Source organism: Microtus oregoni, unplaced genomic scaffold (assembly GCF_018167655.1).
Source record: "Microtus oregoni isolate MIOR12 unplaced genomic scaffold, Mior012 000012F_ref0000307, whole genome shotgun sequence".
In the NCBI taxonomy this organism is placed as follows: domain Eukaryota; kingdom Metazoa; phylum Chordata; class Mammalia; order Rodentia; family Cricetidae; genus Microtus; species Microtus oregoni.
This window is the reverse complement of record NW_024543071.1, coordinates 13624206-13651956: the sequence shown is the minus strand read 5'-3', so window position 1 is coordinate 13651956 and position 27751 is coordinate 13624206. Positions and strand designations below refer to the sequence as shown.

General features: G+C 52.1%; 1 protein-coding gene across 4 annotated transcripts in view; it reads right to left on the bottom strand.

Annotated features, from left to right (window-relative positions):
- The window catches only part of Sh3pxd2a (SH3 and PX domains 2A), a 204057-nt gene that overhangs the window by 27592 nt on the left and 148714 nt on the right, over positions 1 to 27751 (bottom strand). For all 4 annotated transcript variants that reach the window (XM_041662211.1, XM_041662213.1, XM_041662212.1 and 1 more), the window contains one exon: positions 24513 to 24644. In XM_041662211.1, coding sequence (XP_041518145.1) covers positions 24513 to 24644 — 132 coding nt within the window. The remainder of the gene's footprint in view (positions 1 to 24512; positions 24645 to 27751) is intronic.

Here is a 27751-nt window from a genome sequence, read left to right as displayed (position 1 = left end):
CAGGGGTCCTCTTTTCCTTTTCCTTTTTTTTTTTGGTTTTTCGAGACAGGGTTTCTCTGTGGTTTTGGAGCCTGTCCTGGAACTAGCTCTTGTAGACCAGGCTGGTCTTGAACTCACAGAGATCCACCTGCCTCTGCTTCCCGAGTGCTGGGATTAAAGGCGTGCGCCACCACCGCCCGGCCTCTAGGGGTCCTCTTTAAAATACAACACGACAGAAACTTCTGAGGCGTCTGACCACACCCACACACATCTACTTCCCTAGACACCAACTTAGGACTTCATTCTCTTGCGGGGGTCCCAGGACCTGGGGCTCAGACTGTCATCATCCTTAGAGCACAGGCCTAGTGGCCAGCACTGCCCAAGAACACTAGCCCAGGCTTCTACCCCAGTCCCAACACGTGTAGGACAGGGCTGGGTAGCTTCCAGGCCCCACTGGTGCGAGGTAAGATGACGATTCTAGAGAGAACCCTAACACTGGCTCAGCCATGGGCACCTCCAGCAAGCCACGATGGGCAGGCTGAACACATTGCCTAGGTGGGCATGGGTGAACATGGGCAGACGTGTCCACCTGCTCCTCCCACCCATGGCTACTGTCAGGCCTCTCCCGGATGCCACTGACTCAGACATCAGTCACCACTATCCTGTGAGGAGCAAACAGGACCCAAACCTCTGAGGATGACCAATCGGATGAGCCTGAGCACCTGTGGGGTTTCCAGGTGCAACCACAGTGTGTGTGCCTTTCCGGCAATGTCTGTGTGTGCACAGGTGAATGGACGGGGGCATGGGGGGGTATGCATATACACCCATCTATGTGTGGGGAGGCACACGTACAGATGGGACGGAGCTAGGTCCGCATCTGCATGCACTACACAATCACAGCCAAACGCACAGTAAGCATGCCCAGCTCCTGGCAGAGGTCACTTTATTTACTCTTCAGGACACTGAAGAATAATGTCATTGTCATTTAGCTTCCCACTTTAGAGATGAGGGAGGGCTTAAAACGTAGGGCATTCAGCTAGAGCTCCAAGTCTTTACCACTAAAGAGGAAGAGTGCTTGCTTCATGCTCGAGGGTACACGGGACTCCTTGACACACTGGGTCTCTGCATACTGGCACTGATGTTATCCTGGCTTAGTACTCCTAGCTGTGCAACCTGGGGCAAGCTAATAAACCTCTCTGAGTCTTAGTCTCCCTTCTGATATTGATAACCAATAGGGCCTACCTCCTGAGGTTGACAGGAGAATCAGGGACTGGGCTGAGCTGGTCCCAGGGTGGCAAGGGTTGTGGATCACTAGGCTTCCATACCCCAGTCATGCATAGGGGTAGTGTGCTTTCCACACAAGCAGGAGAGCTACTCCACCTAGAGGGCCCTGGGGGCAGGTAAGGGACTCCCATGCGGTTGATGGAGAACTGCAGAGGGTTTTATTTCAGAGAGAACCAACAGAGCACCTTGTGGGGATGTGACAAGCAAGAGAAGCCTGGTCTTCTGGGCAGAGGCCCAGGCTGGGGAGTCACCTACAGGAGCAAAGACCTGCAGCGCTTCTGCTCCTTCTCCTTCCCCAGGAATCAAAGGCCCGCAGGAGCACTGAGGTCAGTCACAGGCAGAGATGCTTGGTAGCCCTCAAGAACTGCCTGCCTCCTTTATCTTGATCCAAGTACCAAGAAGAAAGAGAGGGAGAGAGGGGAAAGGGGGAGAAGGGAGTGAAAGGGGGAGAGAGAAGAGGGACGAATGGAGGGGGGAGAGAGACTGACAGACAGACACAGGGCGGGAGAGAACATGACACCAAGAGGTGTGTCCAACATGTTCAGTTAAGGCTAGGGATGTGGATGGCTTCCAACCCCAGGAAGGAACTACTCAGGCTCTGAGCCAGATACCCCATCTCAGGTAAAAAAAAAAAAAAAAATTTTTTTTTTGAGACAGGGTTTCTTTGTAGCTTGTCCTAGACTCACATTATAGACCAGGCTGGCTTGACAGAGATCCGCCTGCTTCTGCCTCCAGAGTGCTGGTTTTAAAGGCGTGTGCCACCACCACTAGCTTCACAGGTACTCTTTGGTGACCAGCTGTTAACTCAGGATCTGTCTGGCCAGTTTCTGGGAATGGATTTTAACCGAGTCTCCCCAATGTTGGCACATAGTGGTGGGGTTAGAGAAAAGGAAAGAAAAGACCAAAAGGAAAGAGAGAGGCACAGAAAAAGGAGCAGCTGAGGCTGAGCCTCTCCAGAAGGGGGCTGAGCCTGCCTGGGGGGGGGGCAGGAAGTGATGGGCACTCCCAGGCCACTGCTGTCCCCAGGGTGACCAGGCTACAATGGCCTCCTTAAGTAGGAGGATAATGAGCTCATTAGGGCCAGAGTGAGGCCAGCTGTACACAATTAGGATGTTAATAAAGTCCTGTGAGGTCACTGCTCGGCCCAGGACAAAGCACTGGTGGGGGAGGGGAGAACCTAGTCCTTCCTCCCCTTCTGGAATCCTCCCAATCCCTCCAGATGCTGCCATGTGTCCTCCTGGAGGCCCTGAGTCTCCCCACTCTCCTGGTTTCACCAGAGGACCAGGCCTCACTGGCATACCAGGATAATAATATTATCGATGCGGGGGAGGGGTCCACTTCAGTCAGGGGTGCAGTGCTGTCAATCACCTGGGATGTTTATAGAGTTCCTGGTAAGACCCAGGCACTGCTCTAGCTTCATGAAAACCACTCCCCAAGAACACTCTTGCAGGTTCTCCTTTGCCATCACCCAGGCCGGGCACACAGCTGTGCGGCCAGCAGGAGGGGCCTGGCCTTCCAGCTCCTGCCCTGGTGTCAGCCTCTTGGTCCAAACCCAGGATTCTGAGAGAGGCTGCAACTCTGATTTGGGGATCTGAGAGGCCTAGCAACCTTTAGGTGAGCTCTAGGCCTTACTTTTATATCCAACACAACACCCCAACTCTTTCTCACATGAGCTAACACTGCCCACCTCACACAGGCCTCCTAAGGCGCCCATACCAAGGTGACAAAGGTGTGTTGTGAAGTCAGGTAGCAAAGAAGCTACAGACATTTTCGATTTTGATGGTTTGGGTTTTGGGGGACCAGATGCCCATCCTACCAGAATCCTCAAGCAGCACCTGAGCAGCTACCAGAAATGCCTCCATTCTGCCCCTCCTCCTCTTTAGAACAGTGATGTGCCCAGGTTCACCCTCGTTTTTTCCCTGGAGAAGGTGGGAGATGTAGCTAGGAGGAAAGGACCGTCCAGGCATACATCACCAGCATACACCACCTGGTCGCAGCTGGGCTCCAAGGCCCTGACCTCAGCTTCATTTCCTTCCTATTAGATATTATTATTACATATAGTATATTATCACAGCAGATCAGGGCTTCTCTCTAGAGGGACAGAGGGACAGGAAATGCAGCCCACTCATACACACTGTGCCTTTAAGAGCAGCAAAGGCCAGCCTCCCTGGGCCAGGCCTCCCCTGGTCAGAAGGCTCTGTCACTACATCCTCTTGCCAAGACACACTCCAGTTCTCAGCATGTGCCCTCCACTGTCCAAAGCAAACAGAGAGGCTTTGGAGCCGGTCAAAGGCTCCCCAGCCCTCCTGTGTACACCCACACAGCCGCTGCCCTTCTGACCTACTCACCTAGTCCTAACCTTGGCACTCACCCTATTTTGGTGTCTAAGGTCCATTCCCTTCCCCCACATGGGACCTGGAGGTCATAGGGGCCCAGAACCTTCCCAGGGTGTTTGGATTCCAAGACTATGAGCACAGACTGCCTGCATCACCATTTGGAAGGCTCCCTGGAGCCCATGGCAAGGAGACAGGAGCTGGGCTGCTGCCACCTCTCCTAGCTTGGGCTGCCCACCTCCCTAGATGAACTCAGAGTGAGGCTGGGGTCTGTGAAGCCCATAGGCCTCTGGTGGAGCTGGGCAATTCAGTGTTCTAGGCGAGGTATTGAGACGGTGGCTCATTTATCAAGCATTTGCGGGCAGAGAAGGGTACAAGACAGAAGAGCAGGTAGAGGTGGGCTTAATCAAGGGCGCTCGAACTATATGATGTCTGGGATCAAATCCCGTTACTTCCTAACCTATGAAATGCAGCGATTTCCTCACTTGTACAGCACCCTAGGTTGCATAGTGTACGCATAAAGATTAGATACTCCTAGGTATTCTAGTAATAGAATATACATATAATAATAATATCTAATTATACACTAGATAAAAAGATTCAAAATAATACCTGATTTCTAACGATTTTCCAAGAGCTAGCTTCCCATTTTTTAAGTGCAAACTACAGAGAAGGACCAAGACCTTCAGGGCTGGGCAAAGGATCTTATGTGACATGCATGTGTTCATGTGTGTGTGCCTGAGATTTAGTCCTAGTGACACCGCTATTCGTCGTGCAGATCTGATAAACTGGGCGTGGTAGTGCGTGCCTGTAACCCTAGCAGCACTAGCAGGCAGAGGCGTGGGAATCAGAAGTTCAAGGTCATCCTTTGCTGCGTTGCGTAGTGAGTTTGAGGCCAGCTTGGGCTGCATGAGACCCGGGGGAAGAAGAAAGAAGAAAGGGAGAAATAGAGGGAAGAGAAAAAACTATGTAGATCTGGCAATATTTAGTGCCAGGTGGAGGTGGACGGGAGCATCGGAGAGTAAAAGATGGTACCAGGCTTGGGTAGGAACTGCAGGGCAGCAGGGCAGCAGGGTACCAGAGGCCTAGCCCTGCATGTACTAGTGGCTGATGCAAGAAACCAAAGGTACCCAGTGATCAGATCCGGGGTGAAGGGAGAATTCACACAGGAGCTGACAAGCAGATGAGGCTGGGGGTGGAGGAGACAGTCTGTGGGGGAAGGGCAGCCTGTGGGAGCATGAGCAAGGGCAGAGTGGAGGAGGTAGTGCTCATCCCGGTGTCGCCCAGGATGGGGGGAGGAGACAACGGAGATGGTGATGGAGACAGATACTGTCTCCTGTCCACCTCTTTATCTCCCAAACAGGAGGTAGCTCAGAAAGGTCTATGATCCAGCAAGGTGATGTTCAATAAAGTCATAAAGAATATGAGCAGCACGACAGAAGTGGATGCAGGAAGGAGACATTTAAAGATGGCGGAGTAGCAGAAACTACAGAGACAGGTGTGGGCTGCTTAGACTCAGGGTTGGATGGTTACATTACAGTAGCAGACCTTTTAAAAAGTGATGAGGGTACCAAAAAGGACACGTCTCCTACAGTTCCTGACAAGGAGAGATGTCATTTTCTTTCTGGTCAGAGGACAGGGACCTTCTGTCCACCCCCAGGAATAGGTGCTGGACTGGACACGCTCCCTGGCTAGTAGGGACAAGTGGACCCAGGGAGAAGCAGCACTGTTGGGCACCTACAAATGCTGCCAGGGCTGGTTTCAGGGAAGGTCCTGTGAACCTTGGCTTTATCCACCACCATCGGGAGTCTCAAGATGCCGAAACAGTAGCAAGGCCGGGGGACAGAAAATGTGAGGGCCTCAGCTTCCAAGGAAGAAAGAGGTAAATCCCAGAGCGGAAAGTGGTGATTTCAATGATGGTCGTGGAATCGGTAACACAGTTTCCCCAGGGGATGCTCACTAGGGACACGAAGGAGTTCTATAGACTAAGCAAACTACGCTGAACAGAGAAGAAGGAAGGGGTTCTGATAGCCAAGCAACCTGCTAACCTAAACGCCCAGGCTTCTGGGCCCTTGAGTCTGGGTGACTCCCCCAGCTTCTGGGGCTGCAGGACTGCAGGAGTCCCAGTTGCCGGTTGGCACATTTACAGAGGGCCAATAGGAGCCTGTCCTGCTGATGTTTCAATTATCACGGGGTGAGGACATACATGCTGTGTTGGTGGCACCATCTAATTTAGAAGAAGCTGTGCCAGGACCAGAAGCGGGGGGGGGGGGGGGGGGGCGGGGTCTAAACAGATGGCAGTGACAGGTCAGAATCTCACAAGATGTTAGGCATCAAATGCAGGGATGAAAAGGCACAGCCTCATACAGGGGCCGTTTGCTCTTTGGACCTGGTGGAGGGTGAAGGATGCTAGCACCCGAGATGGGCAGCTCAGAACCGTCTGTAACTCCAGTTCCAGGATATCTGATGTGTCCAGCCCCTGTGGGTACCTGCACACAAGTGCGCATACCCATATACAGACTCCCCCTAATTAAAAACAGTAAAAATAAATACATTGTTATACAAGGGGTAAGGGTACAGCCAAATTGGAAGAATGCTTGCCTAGCATCCAGAAAGCTCTAGGTTCAATCCCCAGCACTATAAAACCAGGCACCTGGGACCCCAGCACCTGGAGGTGGAAAGCTTTCAGAAGTTCAAGCTCATCCTCGGCTACAAAGAGTCTGAGTTCACTCTAGGATCTAAGGAACTCCATCTCAAAAACCAAAAATACAACAAAATCTTTGGAGAAAACTGGGACTATCCAGGGCAAAGGAGGGCGCTGGCAACAAGCAGGATTGGCAACAGGAGGGAAAGCCCTGCCTCCCAGTCTGAAGTCCCAGGCTGCCTTGGGAATGGGTGGCAGGCACAGGGCACAGCTACATGGGCTGCAGCAGAACTGGCACCCGGGTCTCACTCGATGGACTTCCATCCAGCTCTCCGTCAGACTCTCCAGCCGTTGGGTCCTTTACAGCGGAGACTGACAAGAACTCTGGTTCCCAGGCTTCTGAGGCAAGCACCTTTACCTGTTGAGTAGGTGATCTCAGCAGTCCTGATGTTTCTGTGTCCTACCCCCCACAAACTCTATCTCTTCTCAGCTCCACTGATGCCTTCAAGCAACCCAGTCTCAAAATAGCCAAAGGTGTGACTTTTGTCCCGTCAGCCCCACCCCCAAGTCACATCTAAGCCATATGACAGGCTGAGGCAGGGACACCCAGACCAAAGAGGCTTTCCAAGACAAGATCCACACCCAAGAGCTTTGTCAGGTAGCAGCGACCTAGGATCAGCATCCCTAAACCTCAGATGTCCCAACGCCACACCGCATATTTGCCATATCCCACAAATATGTATTCTGTAGTTGGTAGAATACCAAGACACGTGCCACCTAACAACGAGGACAAATTCTGGAAAAAAAAAAAGTATTAAGACGCCGGGCGGTGGTGGCGCACGCCTTTAATCCCAGCACTCGGGAGGCAGAGGCAGGCGGATCTCTGTGAGTTCGAGACCAGCCTGGTCTACAAGAGCTAGTTCCAGGACAGGCTCCAAAACCACAGAGAAACCCTGTCTCAAAAAAACAACAACAACAAAAAAGTATTAAGACTTCACTGTATGAACAGCGTAGAATGTACTCAAAACATACACCTAGGCGGTCTAGCTCAGCTACCTGAAGGCGTCTTGTGACATAATCAGGAGATGCTATAAATGTCAAGTATGAGACCACTAACAGGGTAACATAGCAGACCGTGTTAGGCTTTTCAAAAACTATATAAATAGGAGTACATACTAAAACAATGTTAAAAAACTACAGTATAGTAAATATGTTAGTATCGTGGTCATTCATCATTGTTACATAGCACATACTGGGCATAACTGTGTGAGTAATATCTTTATACGATAGACACTGAAGCTTAAATTGTTGAGCCAGGCATGGTGACAACTGCTTTTAAACTGGGAGGGCTGAGGCAGGTGGATCTTTGTGAGTTCAAGGCCAGTTGGGGCTTCATATAAGACCCTGGTCTAAATAATAAAACTGTTTTTTGTTCCTCTAAGACAGAGTCTCAGAGTGTGGCTAAGGCTGTCCTTGAATTTGTGATCCTTTTACCTCTGCCTCCTGAATGTGGGGATCAGAGCAGCGCAGGTTTGTTTATGTCAGCAAACAAGAGCAGCGTTTGTATTCCACTACGACAACACGGCAGCTCTGGCATCACGAGGAGGCAGGAACTCTTCAGTTCTGTCCTAACCTTACGGGGCCACCACAGCACACACACGCTTCATCAGTAACTGAGCACTGGGGGCTGTGCGGCTGGATTTAAAGTACTTCTCCCTTTTATTCCCAACTTCAAGGAAGAAACCTACCTCACCAGCCCCAACCCGGGGGAATGGAGGCTGAGAGTGAACTTGAACTCTGCTACAACTGAGGAGGTTGGCAGTATCCTGTTCACTCTGCTACGGGGGAGACTTGGAGAGTCAGTCATTGTAGAACATCGAACCACAGAGCAGAAAGGGGCCATCCATGCCCACTGTGTGAAATACAAATGTCGTATATAGCTTCCCAGTACTGCCAAGACCACTGCAAGGGCCATGCTACAGTAGATGCTGTTTCCTGGGGACACACCTCATATTAGAGGTGATACCTGCTTGCCAATGTCACTTGAGGAAGAGGTTGATGGATGAGGCACTTGTGAGTAGGGAAGGGAACTTGAAATCACATGACCTGTCAGGGTTGTGGGCGGGGGGGGGGGGGGGGGCCGGGACAAAATGCCTAACAGTACAACGGACTTTGTTTGGCAGCGTGGAGCTGAGGCTGAGGGACTGCCCTGTGCTTGCTAATTTTCGGGGGTAAGTGGGCATTGCTGAGAACTGGACCTATGATTTTATTAAGCAATCTGCTACTGATTTGGTCCCCAGATGGTCTGGTTAATTTCAGCTTTTTGTTTGTTTGTTCTTTAAAATTTTCTGAGCTTGAGTCTGTGTAGGTGTGTGTCTTGGGCATGCAGGTGCCTTTGGAGGCCTGAAGAGGGTGTCAGATCCCCTGGAACTGGAGTCACAAGTGGTTGTGAGCCATCTGGTGTAGGTGCTGGGAACGGAATGTGGGCTTGGGTCCCTTGGAAGAACAGCAAGCGCTCTTTCCAGTACCTAAGAAGGACACATGGACGCAAATGGATATGAATTCCCTTCTCTCCATTGCTAAACACAGAAGTTTCCTGGCCTTAGAGCTGCATAGGTTTCTAAGAGTTGTAACCTCCCTCCCAACTGGGGCCAGCCTCTCTTCAATTGGGCAAAAATAAAACGGGGGCAATTGTAACTTTAAAGGCTGTCTCCATAAACAAAATAAACCCACTCTACAATTTGTTGAGGGCATTCCTCCCTCCAAACCCTCCTTATTTAATTCCTGGGGAATTTTAAATAGAGGGCTCGCAAACATTCTGCACCCCCTGACGTCAACGGCTTTCTGACAGCGTGGATTCCTCTGCGTGGTGTGGGGAGCGGCCGCCGCCAATGCCCATGCTTTTCCAGGCTCCTTTCCCAGTTGGAAACTGGGAGCCACTGGTGTCACCCTAGTTACCATACTGAGGGGCAGGGAGGGCGCCCAGGAGAAAGTGTCCCACTTGGGGCCCTTTAAACTCTGCAGTTCCCCAAGTCCTCATACAGCCCACCAAGCTATCTGAGCAACACCTGTACTAGTATTTGCTTACGCTGACAATTTAAAAAAAGGTAAATATTAAGAGGAACTGGGGGTCAAACTGAGGGGTTGCACATATCAGATATCTTGCATATCAGATATTTACATTACAATTTATAACAATAGCAAAATCACAGTTATGAAGTAGCTGCAAAATAATTTATGATTGTGGGTCACCACAACATTAGGAACTGTATTAAAGGGTCGCAGTATTTGGAAGTGTGAGACCCACTGTTCTAAATCACGTAGTTTAACAACTGTTAATATGGCCCTTACATTTCATTGGGGTTTATAAGTAATGTAGAAATTATTAAAGGCATTTAAGAAGATATGTATTGCTTCATACAAATATTATATAATGTTATATATTAAAAAAAAAAGGTAAATATACTTTTCAGAAGGACGTTTTCCTGCACCAGACACCGAATGGGAAAACCTCATCCCAAATAGGTGAAAACCGGGAAACACATCCAGCAATGCCTTCAAGTTCAAAGGCTCAGCCAAGGTGATGACACTGCAGGGGCCCCAGGCACACTTTCTCCTTCCCCCATGAGTGAAGGGAAAGTGAGGGGATGAAGAGCTATCCAGCAGGTGTCTAGCAGCTCACATGTACAAACTACCCTTTGGGGAACACGGATGGCCTAGAAACTACCTTCTTCTGAAATATGGGAACAGACCACCTGCCCTCCTTCCTCAAAAGTTGCGCTGAGTTAACAGATGGGAACCTTGCTTCAGAAAGTGTCTAGGTTGCTGGAGGATGGGAGCAAGTTCAGGAATCCAACAGACGCCCCCATGATATATACTGCCAGGGACTCAAATGTTGCCTACCCCAGACTGTCAGAGAAAAAGGATGGGAAGTAACTGCCACTTGGAGACTTTCTTTCTCTACAGCCATACAGGAACCAAATATCATCCCAATGTTACAGATGGGGAGACGGGAGCAGACAGCTAGCTGCACGCTGGTCCCACGCTTGCTCGTCCCCGCTGGCTACTCAGTAGCGTGGGAGCTCAGCACTCGAATTTCATGGGCCCTTGGGGAAAGGCTTTCTATCTTGTTCTTTTTGACCCCGTGGGTCTCAGAGTCCCCAATTGTGTTAGTTTCCCTGATTCGCCACTGTGTTCGGCCCCTGACCTTCAAGCCACCCCTCTGTGAAGTTCTGTGGCTCCCCACCAGCTGGCTCCCTGGCTGACCTGATGTTTGAGTTGAGCACACCCCCAGCTAGAGCTCTCTGAGGACTAGGGATCTCTGAGGACAGCCTCCTGCTGCTCGGCTGGGAATCTTGTTGGTGCCCCAGCTTGACTTGGGTATTTTGGATGGAGAAGGGGCTTAGTATGTGGTTGTTGAGAACACAATGCAATGAGAGGTCAGCATAGGCTCCTCCCATCTCTGATCTCTGCAGCCACCTTCCCCCTCTCAAGCCCAGCTGCTGGGGTCCAGGTAAGCTGGTGCCGGGCTGGTTGTCCTCAGCCCCCACCACTCTAGGCCAGCGCCTCCTGGCTGGTGAGAATGGAGTTCAGGTATTCTCTGGCAATTCTCCTCTAATTCCCCAACGCTGGAAAGTAACGGACAGCACCCCCCCCCCCCCCCGGGGATCTGCCATCGGGAACTGAAGTACAGACTATTATTGTTGGCTGTCTAACTGGCCCCAGGACATGACGGAGGCAGACGCTCCCATCCTCAAGAGCTGAAGCCCCTGCAACCTGCCGGTGAACGCAGCTGGACCATTTCTACTTGGGTCTCTCCTGTCACAGGAACAGAGATGCAAAGTTCAGGGAGGCCTGGAGGCTGCTCACCGGGGACGGTTAGGGGATGCCCATCCGAGGAAGCCATGCAGTCTGGCCACAGTCTCCACTGGGACCATGTGCACAGTGTCACATACCAGGACACACAAAGAAGCCCCTTAGTGGGTACAACCTGGAGCTCTGGAGAAGGTGGCCCCTAGACCTGCTCCCCTTACCCCCTGAGGACAGAGGGGAGACAGCTGCATCCAAACCAGCTTCCTTGCTGTGGTGTCCTACTCGGTACCAAAACCACCACAGAGGGGTTACTGGGACTCTAAACCACCACAGAGGGGTTACCGGGACTCTAAACCACCACAGAGGGGTTACCGGGACTCTAAACCACCACAGAGGGGTTACCGGGACTCTAAACCACCACAGAGGGGTTACTGGGACTCTTAAACCACCACAGAGGGGTTACCAGGACTCTGCCGAGCATATGTGATGACCTTGCACATGGCATGAATTCTCTGGCTGTCCGTACTGTACAACAGAGGTCAGAGGTCAGAGTAGCACCCCGTGCAGGATTGTGGGGCTAGAGACCACAGGAAAAGGCATTCCGCTCCATGCCTGGCCTGGAGAAGGTGATTCTAGGGCCACTAGCCTGCCTTACACATAGGTTTCTCATACCCAGTCTCCTGAAAGCCCCAGGAACTTAACCTGGCCTCTAAATCCCCTTGGAGCCTCAGAAGGGTGGTGCCAATATAGTGAGGCTCTCTGAACTTCCGGCTCCACTTCACTTCCATGTCTCCACGGACAGGCACCAACTCAGGCTCCTGAGAATGTGTCTAATGCAGGAAAAGATCACCTCAGACCAGATATCCCCCTAGTTCACGCCCAGCTCACTACAGACTTTCCACAGTGACTGGCCAGGCAGGGATGATAGGCACATAGGATTACCAATGAGATGGGTGGTTCTTCCAACACTACCAACACTAGAAGGGAGGGGCAGCAGGAGGGTCCCTCTGCTGAGGGACGGTGGGCAGCTCTCTTTCCTCTTTAATTCTCCATGAAGGTCTTTCTAACACACCTCTGTCCTGGCACACAGCAGCAGATAAAGGGCCAGGAGCGAATGACTGAACAAAGTGGTCTAATGGCTGCGGACTACATGTTTGCCTGTCTGCTAGGCTCTGGATTTCTCCATGATCAATACCTTGTCTTCAGGCATAAAGGAGGGAGGATGATGGGAAGGATGCTGACCTAGACTGCCCTCCGAATTCTCCTCTCTCAGCTGCCAAGCTGTCCTACCAATTCCGGATTCTTGGGGGAGCAACTCCATTCTAGAAATTCTCTAGTGAGAAGGTGTAGCTTGAGTCTATCAGCAGAAAGTGGGGGACAGAGATGGGCTCTGAACATCTCTTTGCGCCTGATGAGTTTTGGCATCGACAGGCCCAAGACACTCCTGTCTAAGTTCCTAGCCCTCAGCCATGGCATGCTACAATTTGATTTCACAGGAAAAAAAAAAAAGCACTATTGGTAACATCACGTTGTCATCTTAGCCTGCCCCTTACAGTGGAATGCACTGCCTCTATTCCCTTCCTCCTGCCTCAGCCTCCAGACCATAACCTGCCCTGTTGGCTTCGATCTTAACCAGTTTCCCACCTGGGAACCGTGTCTACAAGGTAAGGTGGGCTGTCCTCATGGAGTTGCAGAGGTGGGGTCACTGAGGGCAGATTGGCCTGAGGTCTAGAATGTTCCTGGTTGCCGTGTCCATGTCAAGAGACTTTGACCCCACTGTAAGTGCAGACCCTCCGGATCCAAGGAGGTAAGTCTGTGTTTGCCTATGTAATGAGGCCCGGAAGCAAGAGAAGGCAAATATTTATAAGGGAGCCAGTGAGGCAGGACCCATGGGCACTAATTCTCCTTACGCAAAGCCCAGACAACGAGCTAAACTCCCTCCCTCCTCTCCAATGACAGATGGTTAGATGGTTATAATCCCACTCTATTGGCAACCAGGTCCACAATGCCCCTAAGATCTGCTCTGAGAGCCTGGGTAGCTTGTCACACATAGCCATGGCTCAGCAATACTGATGCCTAGAAGTGGGGCAGTCTATCTGAGGCTTGCCTGGGAAGTACCAGTTGAGGGGGGAGAAAGGATGAGAAATAGCTCCCACCCCTAGGGCTAGGCTAGACTCCAATATCCCAGTATGTTAAGCCATCTGACCTTCCCCATCGCGTACTGTGAGCTAGGGCACACATGCAGAAAAAATGCTGGGACATTCGGATGGTGAGTGCATCCATGCTGAGGAAGCCCCAGGGTGACAGGAATGCCTTTGGGGAAGTGGGATTCCCCAGTTCACCTCAAGGAGGAATGGGGACAGCAAAATGTCTCAGGGAACTCAGGGGAGCACTCGACAGCTGGGCCTGTGACTTGAATTCTGGCCTCTTTAGGGCCCAGAGCTAAGGCTTTCATAGATCTTGTTTAACTTGAGAGGGTGGGGGAGGGGCCAAGGAAAACTGCATTCTTCCCCATCAAAGCCAAGAGTCTAAAGTAATACTTCTGGCTGTAAGTGATCGCAGTCTGTTTGTGATTATGGCTCTGGCTTTCTGGCAAGGCGGCCCTGGAACCCCACAGTTTTGCTGACGGGAGGGACACTCTCCCTCACTTGGGTAATCTTGTCCTCATCTGACTAAAGACATTCATCAGCCCCTCTGCTTCCAACAGTTCTCCATGGCAACTCTTTAAAAACATTATTTAAAGAGGGGGAAAAGCTACCCTGAAACCCTATCATGGAATTCTTTCTGTTCCAGGCAGATCCTAGAAAATCCAGCTGCCCCAGCGGCTGATGTCATCTACAGGAGAGAGTGGGCACCGGACCACCCTCACCCTCTGCCCTCACCCTCTGTCCACTCTCTTCCTTTCATCAAGGAGAACAATGCTCGCACACATGGGAGCCCCTTGGCTGCCACAGTAAGAGTGGCTCGGGGAAGCTCAGCTGTTGGCTCTCCGGAAATTTAATCGGCAAAGCATTTGGCCTCACGAAGGCAATTCCAGAGGTGTCCAGGAGCCCGCGATCCCAGCGATCCTTGTAACAAACCCAGGGACACTCACAGCCATTGACCCATTTGGCAGCTGGGGAGAGCTAGCTGGGGGCTGGGCAACATGGCCACTTTCCCCTCCCCGTGCCTTCTGTGTGGAGGCTGCATGTTTACCCAGGCTTAGGGGTGGTGAGCCATCTTAACTCGACAGGTCTCCACACCATGGGGACAAAGAGGCTACTTCTAGTTCAGTTGATTCAGAGTACAATGGTCAGGGAACTGGGGAGCTCTGTGGCCACTGCTGACCCTCTCTACCCCTCAGAGAAGGGCAGCTAGTGTTCTAAGGGACAAAGTGACTTGAGGTCACCCATTAACTGGGAGCTGAGCTGAGAGCCCACAATGACCAAGATCATCTTATGCAAAGCCTGGTAATGCTTCCTGAATGGCTCCACAACTCCACCCATTAACAGGACACCCTGAGCACTGTGCCAAGTGGCAATCCCTTGGCCCAATGCCTCGGGCAAGAAGTGGGTGTCTGAAGCTGGCACGCAAGCGACACCAGGCTGGAGAGAGGTTAGTTGGTCAAGCCAGCCATGCAGTAGCCTATAGTTGATGTTGTAGGAGCTGGCTGGTACAGGGACCTAAGGCCCTGCGTTCTTGCCACACACACTTGCTGTCTCCTCCCACTAAAGCAGCACAAACAGCCCAAACCTGTGAGCACAATGAGCCATGGGCAGTCCAGGGCCCTAGGAGAACAGGAAACAAATGAGAAAGACAGAGTGTCCAGGAGTGCCAGGACGGGGTACCTAGCCAACTGCAACAGAGACCTTCTTGAGAGGAAAGAGGAAAGGAAGAGGCTGCAGGGGCCAAGTCTGGGGTCTGAGGGGGACTCAGTGATGTAGGATTCCACTTTGTATGCTGGGATTACCATTAATGAAGAGAGAAAACTGTCCTGAGCCCCAGACAGGGCAGAACTTAGGTAGGTTGGGAAAACTAAACTGCATGCTGGGATAAAGAACGGCGGAGTCAGAGAGAAGCCATGTAGCCCCCACAGGAGACAGATGCCGAAGTTTATCCGGTAAGCCACGGCCATGTGGCGATACACAGATGAAAGGAAATGGGTTAAATTAAGATGTAAGAGTCAGTCAATAAGAAGCTAGAGCTAATGGGCCAATAAGGTTTCTGTGTGATTATTTCAGGACTGAGAAGCTGGGAACCAACGAGCGGCTTCCTTCAACAACTCAGGCAGCCATGGTCAGCACCACCACATCTTCTGGAGCTTAACTCCAGAGCCTAAGCTAGACAGGAAAGCCTGCATTTTCAGGCTACATGTGCAGACCTGAGAGAGGAACAAGACTGAATGCACAGGGCTGGGAGGTGAGTCTAAAATCTAGCTTCAGCCACAGTTGGCAGGAAGAGTGGCCCAGGAACCCTGTTTCTGTCCCCTGACAGCTGTTACATTACTTCTGGGACTTTAGAAGCTGGCCCCTCAGTACTGAAGGCCCAGAGTCATGAGGCAGCCCTGCCTGCCTCCTTCTCTCTGCACATATTTGATATCACACAACAGGCCCCTCCAGCCTACTTACCACAGCTAAACTCAGCTTTAGTGGGCAACCTCCTTCTTTTAGCCCTGGTTCCACCTATTCAGTATGCATGCCACACCGGACTCCTCTCTCCTTACAAGTTGCTGCCTCTCCTTGTTCAATATGTACTGTCTTCAGAAGCTGTCCCTCCACTCAATCCAGCACTGTGCATCCAGAAAACCCACAGCACCCAGGCCATGTGCCATCCTGAACCCTAGCCTCCTGGGGCTGGCATCACCTTGTTTGGGCCTTATATGGGGGGGAGGGGTGTAACCAGCTCACAGTATCTGGGATATAGATAGAGAACCTCAGGATGTCACTGTCAGCAAGGGCAAGCAAGACAAGGGCACAGTTTCTTGTCCACAGCTCTACTCCAGCCCTGTGCATGCCGTGGGTCACACAGTAGGTTCTTCACACTTGTCTATTGCTCTACTCCAGTCCTATGCATGCCGTGGTTCTCCACGCCTGTTGACTAACCTGCCCGCCTGCTATGGAAGCAGGATTTCCCTGAGGACTGAGGGCAGGAGGAGAGGAGAGGATGGAGGACCTACGCCATGTGGTATGGGGCTGTAAGAGAGGGGCTGGGATGGTTCTGTTTGGTTTACAACAGTAAAAGGCAACATGGACTGGAGGTACCTGGACTACTGCCGGGGGTAACAGCTCAGACCCCATCCAAACCCCTCCAGATCTACCACGTATACAGCCCAACCCCTCCAGAAGAACCTGGGGAGCCAAGATGAGGGAACCCACACTTTCTCCATTCTCCTAGAGTCTCTGCCCTACACATCTCTGCTTCTTAGCTCTTTGTAGTGCGGGGAGCTTACACAGCAAAGTCCTCTGGGGTTTGGCCTTTCAAGGGAGCACAATCCACGCTGCAAGCACTCAGGCTCCCAACCCTAGGCAAACAATGGCCCATGGTGCTCACGTCTTCCTTCCTTGCTGTGCAACCTTGGGACACGTTACCTCACTTTTCTGGACTTCAGTTTTGTCCTTAGAGAGAACACCAAGCTCCACTCTGCCTGTTACCAAGGGGTTTTAAAAATCGCCCAGTTTCCTATCCTGTGAAACTTAAAATATTATGATTCAGAAAGAGCACCTTGGAAAAAGCTCAAAATCCCCAGCTAGCTGGCAGGAACAGACACTTCCCCAGGTGGCCTTGACCTCTCTGATGATGATTCCCAGCAGGCATCTGAGAGAACAGACTTCTGGCCACTTGGGTTTCGAGACACGAAAAGCCAACAGTGGCCGTGGCCATGTGGGTGGACCAGACCACGGGAGAGAGAGAGAGAGACATGGCCATGGTGAATCAGCTTTGGACCCGGCACAGTTTGCTTGCTTTACTGTTAGTCTTTGGCGGACTGACTCGGAGTTTGGCTTTCTCTTACCCCCCTGGTGCTCCTGGGCCACTTCCCCACAATCCAGTCCAATAAAAAGCTTGAGAGAAACAAATGGATTTTAGCAGGAGCCTGAGAGATGCCCAGCTACAGAGCATGTGCTGAGACAATGAAACCCAAACAATAGTTTCATGAACTCAAGCTACAGGAACCAGAAGTTTCCCTCCATGTGGGGGGATTCAACAGGATCCAAGATGGGGAGCTTCAGGGAACACTGACTCCCACAAGACTTTTCAGGGCATATAAGCTAACTGGGTCACCCCTGGCTGTTCCCCACCTAAACTAGGATTCTTGGTCAGCACTGGACATCAGAGGATGAGGTTATGGAATCTAGGAAGATGCAGATAGGAACGAAGGTGGTTACCGTGGGCTACCCTCAGTTACCACCACAATGACTGCCGAAAACCCAAGTGCTGAAGTGTGTAATATCCAGCATCCCCAGGGTAAGCTGGGGAAAGTGGCAATTTCTCAACCCAAATTCCCTGAGGGTCTGACAAATTATACTCCCCAGAAAACATGTGCCCTGCACTTAGCTAAAGCCCATTACATAAGAGCAGAGGGCATGTGGGAAGGGCTTCTCCCAAGACGTCAGCGGGAGAATAAGACCTGCCACTTCCCTGGGGACAAAGGCAGTATGTACACGTGTGTGTACATGGGGAGGAGGGCAGGGTCTCCAGGACTGCTCACTCACAGGCAAGAGTCAGGCCACCTCTGTCTACAGAGACAGCATCAGGTGAGGGTGACCGGCTGCTCTATCTGTCCAACCTGAGCAGGGTAGAAGGAAAGTCCATCACCCTTGTGCTGCCCTGTCGGGAACTACAGCTGGTGCCCAGCATATGGCTGGCAGTGCTTGGTGCTGACAAGCTCTTGGATGCCTTCCTGACAACAGCCATGGTACACGTAGCTTGAGGAAAGAACTAGTTCCTTGTCTGCCCCCCCACCCCCACACCTGCTCTAGCTGCCCTCCTCGAGAGCCAGGAAGACGGGTTCCCCCTGCTTACCACAGCCTATGGCTAACTTCTTCCACATGGGGTGCCTATTCCCTGCTTGGTTGCCCTTCCCCCAGCACCTCTGCTCTGCCCCACATGACAGAACCACGATAGTCAGTGCGGTGGTATTCCAAGGCGTCCCTCCTTTCTGCTAGCCTTGCATGAAGCATCCTGACAGGAGGCATCTGCTCTTGGGTCGCCAGCAGGAGTCCGGCTTCTGTCACAAGCCCTTCTTTTTTATGTCACAGGCTGGGGACAAGAACAGCTGTGCAAGTAAGAACTCCAAAGAAGGCAGCTCTAGCAGGTGCTGCCCTAACTTCACGGGCAATGATCCCTCTGCTGCCCTCTGCCCCACAGACCCTCAGAGCTGAGACAGAACCAGAGTAACCCACTGTCTGGCCAGGAAATTGGCCCAAGAGGGTAAACTGTGCCACAGGTGTACCAGTCTGGTGTGGTTTTGAGACAAGATCTCATATGGCTAAGATCAGCCTCAAAATTGCTATGCAGCCAAGGATGACCTTGAACTTCTGATTCTCCTGTCTCTACCTCCCAAGGGCTGGGATTACAGATAGGCACCATCGTATTCTATGGTGCTAGGGGTCAAACCAGGGCTTTGTGCACGCTAGGCCAACACTGCTCTCTAAGCTACAGCTCAAGTTCCCAGAGTCCTGTCTGCGCTGTGATACACTGGGCACTCGCTGTGGTTCTGGGTCTCAACATGTAGCCCTTTTGAACCAGAATGTTCCAACTCTAATTTCAATATTCCAGCTGTGGCAGGGGCTGCACAGTTGTTCCTGTTTTATAGGTAAGGAAACGGTACTTGGAGGACCCAAGAAACTTTCCGAGGGCCACAAAGCAACCGCCTCAAAATCACAGCCAGGTTTACCCAACCTGAAGTCTAATGTTTTCGTGAGGAGGCTATTCTGCAATTGCAGCAGCAAGATACCCTCTGTCCCACAGTGAACAGGCTGGGCCGACGGGCCCCAGGCTCACTTGCTCAGGGATTTACGTTCTCTGGCCCTCTCTTCGGGAAGTGAACACACTGCATACCAGAGACGGCCTTGGACCAGGATGGACTTAGGAACTGCTGATTAGGCAAATACGGCAGGTACACACACACACATTTAGGAAGGGGCGAGCTATCAGAGAGCAAGGCTTTTGGATGCTCCTACAGAGCCTACAGGGCAGTGTGAAGGCCAGACATACCTACAATGCAGGCTGATTCAGGGAGCTTCACTCCTACAAGGCTGTTTTGATAGTTCACTATTCGGCAGTGCCTCCGGCAATAAACTTTCCTCTCCAGAAATGGCCTCGCCTGTCTTTACTGGGATGTCCACTTCCTACGGCTGGAAGTCTGGGGTGGCATTCAGGTCGTTCCTTAGTCAAGCGTAGTCTAAGCACACAACTTAGAAGCTAAACAGAGTCAACTTAAGATAGCGGAGAGTCATAAAGAAAGCTATGCCAAGTGGGGGAGGTGGAGCAGTGGGTGGGGTGACACCGAGCACAGCCACTGGAGTGTCATCTCCAGGGCCCACACAGTAGGAGAGCAGCAACTCCCATGTGTTATCCCCCAGCCTCTGCATGCACGCTGTGGCATGAATGCCCCTGTAAACCTAAGAAATAAATGTAAGTCAAAAAATTAAAGCTATCACATCCTCTCAATACAGCCCTCATCTTAAGTGCTAGAATTTCCACACCCATTAGACAGAGACACTATGGGTGTATAAACAATTATCACAGTGCCTGGGACAAAGGAAGTACTCGAGTGTCATAAAATAACAGGGAGTAATTAATGCACGCCCTGTACAGTGTGTTCCCCCTTATAAAGTCTGTGTGGTACATACCACTGCCCCCTTTTATTCTGAAGGGCTAGAGAGACGGCTCAGCAGGTAACGCACATGCCGCTCTTACAGAAGACCTGGGTTCAGTTCCCCGCACCCATATACCATCTGTAACTCGAGTTCTAGGGAATTTGATGTTCTCTTCTGACCTCTGGCAGGTACCAGGCATGTGTATGATACTCATACATATGTGCAGGCAAACACTGAGATACACAAAATAAAATAATTAAGTTAAAAAAAAATTAGCAAATTGTTTATTTCCAATGTCAGGGTAGCGTTGGTTTTCCTTCCTTCCCTTCCTCCCTCCCTCCCTCCCTCTCTCTCTCCCTCCCTTCCTTCCTTCTTATAGTGTTGGGGTAAAATTCAGGCTTTGAGCATGCCAAGGAAGTACTCTACCATAGAGCAACATCTGAAACCCAGTACTTGAATTCTAGACTCTTGGCCCTCTCTGCTTCCATACACAGCCTCCCAAGTAAAATGGTTACAGATACCATGACAAGAATTAGTTAAAATGTCTGTTCTGCAGGCTGGACCACCTGAGTCTGACACCTGATTCCCAGAATCCCCAGTGGAAGCAGAAAACAAACCAGTTTGGGGAAACTGGTGTCTGACCACCACATGCATTCCATGTGATCCCCTCCCCCCCACACACACACTGTGAGGAGGTAGGGCAGAGACAGCCAAAAGAGGGAAGAGCGAGGTTTCCCAGTCCCAGCCTCCCGAAGGCTGGGATTCATGCTTTTCTCTTGGCTTCCGTGAGGTTTTCCCATAGTCTTTCAACCATCTCCAGAAAAAGCTAGAGGACTGACTTTCCAGCCTTTAGTCAGAGATCAACTGGACTAAGCACTGGTTTGGAGGGTAAAGCACCCCAAGGCTTAGCTTTCTTGTGGGGAGAGTGGGGACAAAGGAGCTCAAAACCCCTTGTTTTCAAGGAAGCATCAGAACCCTCAGGGTATCACGGCAATACCAGGAGACAAAAGACTCAGAGGACAAAAGCTAAGGCAGGAGAAATTCTGTTGACTCATCTCCACGCTCCCAGCCCTGGCTGCAGTCTCGGAAGGAAACAATCCTGGAAAGCTGCAGGCAGCTTCTCTCAGCACAGAAACCAGCAACCAGGACCCTGACGTCACCTGCCCGCAGACGTCACACCAGCCATGCCTGCCAGAAGGGGCAGCCGGTGCGGGTCTTTGAGACACAAGAATGTCTTATAAGGAGGCTCAGGTCAAGAGTCAAGGAGTTTCCATGAAGAAACAATGGCTGTTACAGGCCCTGGCGTGGCTTGCTGGATGTCATATCTTTCTGCTGCATGTGTCCTACTGACCAGTGGATGGTGAGCCTTCCTACATGGGTTCTTTCTGTTTGATCAAAAAGGTGCTTGTGACTTCTACCCAGATATGTGCTCCTTGAGATGGGCTATCCTATCCATCACCGTCTTGAGATCTTCTCAACTGATACCTGCCTCCAAGTTCAAGCGATCGACTTAATCACTAACACAGCGCTACCTATGAACAACGTGCCGGCAGGATCCCAGGGTGATCATCTTGATGGGTCCATGACTCTGATCCACCTGTCACCGACACACACTTTTACCCACTGCACACTTAAGATCAGCGCATCTCAGCCTCCCCGGGGCCTTTTCGGAGGGAGAGCCCTCAGCTTTTGGATTCTAAGAATCATCTAAACTCTTCGTCTGTCACTTTGGCTACCAAATGGTAAATTGCCTTTTATCATGTAGGATTATTCCATGGAGCTGGTACAATGATCCTATTCAGTACGGGGCTTGGGGCCTGGCGCTTACTCTCTATGGACTTGGTGACTTTCTAGGCAGATCTTTGATGGGTGACAGCCACAGAGTGCTGCTGGCATGTCCACATCTCTCATCACCTTGTGGCTGTGGTCCAGGTCACAGGAGGTCTTTGACAACCAGGCAGAGCCAGAGGTTTCTAGGTCTCTCCATGGACCCTCCATCGGAGTGGCTCCCAGCTAAGGGAAAGGGCACACAGGCAGAGGCCTGCCCCAAATGACACACAGGGAGGCCTGGGGGATGGTACTCACTGGGGCTGCAGCCCAACAACACCAGTGGAAATGTTGCAACACCCTCACCGTGTCCCAGGTCAAAGGCATCACAATTGGGTCTTTGTTCCAGAGTTCTGAAGCCTCACTCACCACTCCTTCCAAAATCATCTCACAGGATGCACACGGCTCACCTACAGCACCCCTACAGTCCAGCCTCCGGGTTCTTTACCAGAGAATTACCTCCCAGGAGCTGAAGTCTGGCCATCTAGCCTTCTCCTCCTTACCCTGTGTCTCTCATTAAGCTGGATGTCCATCCCAGCCATGCTGATTTCAGATGGACAGACAGACAGGTAGCCACAGTACTCCAGATCCTTGTTCAGACGCATGTGTAGCTACTCAGCTATCCCCACAAACCATGAGAACAGCAGAAAAGCCACAAATAAGAGAAGTTCAGACGCAAGGCAGCCTCCACTCCAAGCAGTCACAAGGCTACAGAAGGAATAGGTAAGGCCTGGCGGAGTAGCGGGACCTGAAGTTACCCAGCGCTCTTATAGGGTCTCTGTGCTAGCTGGGCCGCTCAGGGATGAGTGGCAGGGGCAAGCTGAGGCCCCTTTACAGCCAAAAGAACTATGCAGGAAAGCAGGTTTCTAAGCCTAACACAGACACACATCTCCGAGTTCTCCTTCCTTCACCCTTAGGCAAGAGTCCATGTATTCTAAGGGTCACACATCCGTGATGGAAAGGGGAAAGGTAACTGAGTCTGCAGAGTGCTTTCTAACTTTTATTTATTTTATTATTTTTTGAGACAGGGCCTTCCTATTTAGCCTTGGGTGGCCTCAAACTCCAGACAGTACTTACCTCTGCCTCCTGAATGCTAGGATTAAAGACATGTGCCACCACGCTCAGCCTGGAATGGTGTACCAGGACTCTGGCTGGCCAATGGCTGACTGACCCCAGGCTCAGAGGCTCACAACCTCCTGCTGCTCTGGGTCACACAAGGTGGTGGTGTGGCAGGTACATGTGGCAGCAGGGGAGTCCCCAGGGAAGCCCTTCTTGAAAGAAATGACCTTGCATTCAAAAGCAATCTCCTGCCTTTACTAGGAGCAGGCTCCCAAGTGAACAAACTTTCCTCCCCTGTTGCCTCTCATTATGACAGACCCTCCCACCTCCCATGGGGCCTCAGGGCCTTGGGGCTCCCAGAGCCAGCCCCACAAGACAATAGCATGATGCGGCAAAGTTACACAGGAAGGGAACCAGGGCGGTGTTTGCCTGGAATCCAGGTATGATACCAGGTCATGTTCTGTCACGCGTACCATGTCCCTGCCAACCGCCCAAGCACAAGGACAGAGCCTGAGTTCTCAGGGAGGGTAAGTGATCAGGAAGATGACTTCCTCAGGATGGGGAGTCCAGTCTATGCTCACATCACAGCCCTGTGCTGGGGAGTCAGGTCCCCTAGAATGTCCAAAGAGATTTCTTTTAGCTTCTCTGCAGCCACCTAGAGGCATTCGCATTCAGAAGTTTGGGAGCACTGTTTTTAACCTCAGGATACTTGTTTCTGGTCAGCTCTCTGTGCCTCAGTCATTCTATCTACAGAATGGGCACAGTGACCCACTGAACTGCTTTCCTTTTGAAATATCAGAAGGAAGAGAAGACAATTGGGCCTCCTTTTTGAAGGGCCCACAAATGCAATCCGGGGTACACCTATGCCCAGGGCCTGCCCCCAGCAAACCGAAACTGAAACCAAAACAAGATCCTGAATCCTCTCAAGCCCTGGCAGGGGCTTTCAAGCCTGCAGGGGAGGCCATAGTTCCAAGGACCTTCTGGCCCTTCAGGGGCCCCAGGAGCTGCAACAGGGGACTGACAGACTTGAGCCCTCTTCCCTCTATCTGCAGTATCTTTTCTTGCCAAGGATACAAAGGGGGACTTCAGTCCACTCTTCAAGAACTCCGGAACCCTGGGAAGCCATGGTTTATTCTCCGTGTCAGTTCCTAACGATACAGTGGTTGCTGCAGGACCCCTCCTGGCTCCAGGACCTGGCTTTATCCTGTGCTTGGGCCCTCTTCCCTGGTCCTGGTAGCTTCCAGCTCAGCAGGGGGCAGCCAGCTCACTACCCACATACTGCCCAGACACGAGGCAACCTCCTGCAGGCCTGGCCCTTCCTCAGACATCTTGCCAGAGGTCTGGGGACTCTGGAACCCATTGTCATGGCCCTGTCTTCTCCACCAGTAGGCTGGGTCCTCCCACTTCTGTCTGGATCCTGGCAGACAGCTCAGCTGGGGAAGCTGTCATTGGGCACCAGAGCTACCATCTCCTCTGGGCCTCAGATGGCACGGGGCCCCTGAATAGAGCATGGATGCTTCAGCTGCCACCTTGGCCCTGCATTAGCACAAGCTGGCAAATTAGCCTCAAGCCAGGGAGACATTCTTCCACCACCAGGCAAACTGCTGGCCTGCAGCCCAAACCAACAGGGGAACTTCAGACTTCTCGGCCCTCTCCCTGCCAGATGGAAATAACGTATAGCTGCAGAGGTGGGGGAGGAGGAAAGGAACAAAAACCCAGCAGGGTCCAGGAGCCAGGCTGGAACCAGGAGTGGACAGCCAAAGGCCAGGCACTCACCACTTTCGTTCTTCTCGATGACATCTACCACCTCCCCGGCCTGGAGACTCAGCTCCGAGTTCTCTTGTTTCTTATAGTTGGACACCACCACGTACTGCTCCAGGATCATGGGCTCGGCGTTGGTGTCGGCACCTGGCGAGGGCAGAAAGCACGCAGTGAGCCAGCGGCCGGCCGTGGCCCCGCGGCCTGGGCGCCCTCTGTCCATCGCCCTCGAGGGAGGCTGCTCGGTTGCCAGCGCTGCACCGAGGAGCAGCCCGTAGCCAGGGCTCGCAGCTTGCTGGACCCCAAGGACAGGCCATATAGCAAGGCCCCACACCGGCCCCCTGCACCGCGGGGACCGGGGGACATGGGGAGCCAGGGGACGGGGAGGAGAAGGGAGTGGAGAGAGGCAGAGGCAGGCAGAGATGGAAGACAAGGAAATTGAGGAAAAAGCCTGCTGCTGCCTGTGAAGTTAGTCACAGCCCGGCATGGGGGAGTCTGCAGCGAGGCCTGGGGCCTCCCCTCTCTCCAGACTCTAGTGCTGGCTGGGGTGTGAGAGGAGGGCCCCAAGAGCACAGTGGGCGGCCCATGAAGGCTGAGATCAGAGCACAGGAGAGAGAAAGAAGGGAGGCGAAGGGAAGGCCCAGGAGGCCTGCTGCCTCTACCCCAGCCTGTAAACCTAGAGAGAAAAGGCAGCAGGGATCCCCTCAGGAGGGAGAGGGAGAGAACTTCTCCACAGCCTAGGTCCAGCAAAGAGTCAAGAGGGTTTGAGGCCGCCAATCACTAGGGCTTACTTGCAACCCTTAAATAGAAACACATGAGACCCGTCGAATGAGGAGCTGGGGGTGGAGGCAGGGGATGGGAGGAGGGCCCAGACTGTTTACTTGAAACCCAAGAAGAAAGTCCCAGAGCCAGTGCTGGCGAGCTGAGCCCACCCCCCATCCCCCATCCTCCCACCCCCGCCAACTTTTCCTCAAGTTCGGCTCCATTCCTGTCCTCCTGGCTTTCAGAGGGCCAGGCAGACAGCAGTGTTATGCTTTCCGGAGGAGCTTTCCTGGGCCTCACCGCCATCGCAACCAGCAGAGGGTGACTGGTTCCCCTTGCATTGAGGCTCTGGGCAGTTTCAAGAGCCTCAGAACCAAAGGTGGGGGTGTATCGGAGAGAGGGTAGGTGAGCCCCGCTTCCAGAAGCAAGTTAGTTCTTTGTCCTACTTGGCTACTGAACCAATGTGACGTTCATGAAACAAGGGCCGGGCTAGAAAGTGGACAGACAGAGTGTCCATTGCATGATATATGGCTGGATGTGTTGTCAAATCTCTGCCTTTCGGCTGTCACCGTGGGCACTCTCAAAGACAGGATGCCCTGCTAGCCTTCAACGAACCCACAGGCAGAAAATGACTAACCACCTCTTTCAGGAAGACTTCCCAGACCTCTCCACCCACAAGGGAATTCTAGTACATTTCATACCACGCTGGCCAGTCAGCCCGTCCTTCCCACACCAGTGGCTGAAGCAGGAGTTCAAGGTCAGCCTGGGTTGCTGGTCAAGACCCCTGTTCCAAAACCAAAACAAATGCAAAACCCTAGCAAGTTCCGCACAATTGTGTGGCCAGAGAGTTAATCCAGCGTTTCCCGTCTGCTGTGGTGCCTCAGCCCCAGACACATTCCCTCTATATGACGGGGTCTGACTCACAAGCAGGGCAGGTACGGCTCGGTTCACCTCGAGACACCCCCTCTCCCTTCCCTTTAATTCCCAGATTAATGAGAGGTTTAGAGAGGACAGGAGACGCATGCAGTTCCCACAGCTCATACAAAGACAGTCAAACCACTTACGATCGCTTCAATGGTTCAAGTCCACCTCTCTTCTAATTACAGAACACTCGTTTATTTCCATACACACTGTCCTTCCGACACAACGACCCTCCACTTAGGAATGGAGACTTATCCCAGGAGCTTTTAAACCCCTACACTCTGATGCCCAGGCTTCAGAGAGCCAGCTTTAGTGGGTGGGGCCTCGGCATGACTCATTTTGCATACCCCATCCTGTCCCATGGTTCAGCTTTGCAGCCAAAAGTGAGACGCAGTGCTTAGACCTCTGGGTCCTGTGTGAAGAAGGCGCTGTCAGCGTCTGTGGCCAAAGAACTATGGGGGAGTCAAAGAAGTTCATTCTCCTGGAAAGAGAAAGAACTTTTCGCTCACATAACGTGGGCTTTGCAGCCCCAGATGGAACCTTCGAAGGCTCAGAAGCTGAGGTGTGCCCCGTGAGCTCACACATGCAAGCCCCCAGGAAGCCCCTGAAAAGCCAGAATTGCATTTCAGGCAGAAACACAACCAACAGCTGGGAAGCCCAGCATCTGTATGCAGATGTTACCAGCTTTTACACCAGCTAGACGGACTGGGCACTGGGCGACAGATGGCCTCCCACTGTGCCCTGGGGGTTATCAGTGCCTCCACAGCACAAACCAGAAAAGGACCAGCCACGGAGGGGACTTTGGACGTGAAAAACAGGAGAAGAGAATACAAGACTAAAATGGGGGACAGGGGTGGGAGTTAAGTCCTGAGAACGCCAATTACATGCAAGCCCCCATCAGGGCCCTTCTCAGTCAGTCCCATACTCAACATCGAAGCAGAGCAGCATCATGCTTGGTCCTCACAGAAACCTGCACAGAGGGCTCCACAGAGCCCCATGTTACACATGGTAAACTGAATGTCTCAGGGGGAAGCAGATTCCCTAAGGTCACTTAGCTGTCCCATGCCACTAAGCACATACTAACCCCTGCATCACACATAGCCTACACGTGCCATTGATGCTTAGTGTCTAGGAAGGACCCTTCCTCACGGCATCCCGGGACCCCTGGCATACCCAGTCAACACTGGAGTTTGGGATTTTTATAGATTCATACGGTCATCTCTAGCGCATATGTCCTTTAGTGGTAGGCACTGAGTGTAACGTTAAAGTACTTCCAGACGGGTGGTGTGGCTGCTATGTGGAAGGGTCTTACCTCCCCAAGAGGGGGACAATAAATGACTGAACTGGAAGTGGGGCAAAGGCGACGTGAAGCTGAGGCAAGAAGGAGCAAGTTCCCCCAGGTCTGTGGCCAGACGACAAAGTAATGAGGACAAAGACGAGGTGCCCATGAGGCGACAGATATCAGCTCATTTCCAAGCCAAGAAAAACCCGAGGCAAGATTTCAAAGCAGAGAAAATCTACACACCCACAGCCCTGAAGTCTGCTTGGGAAGTTGGCTGGAGTCTCTAACGCCT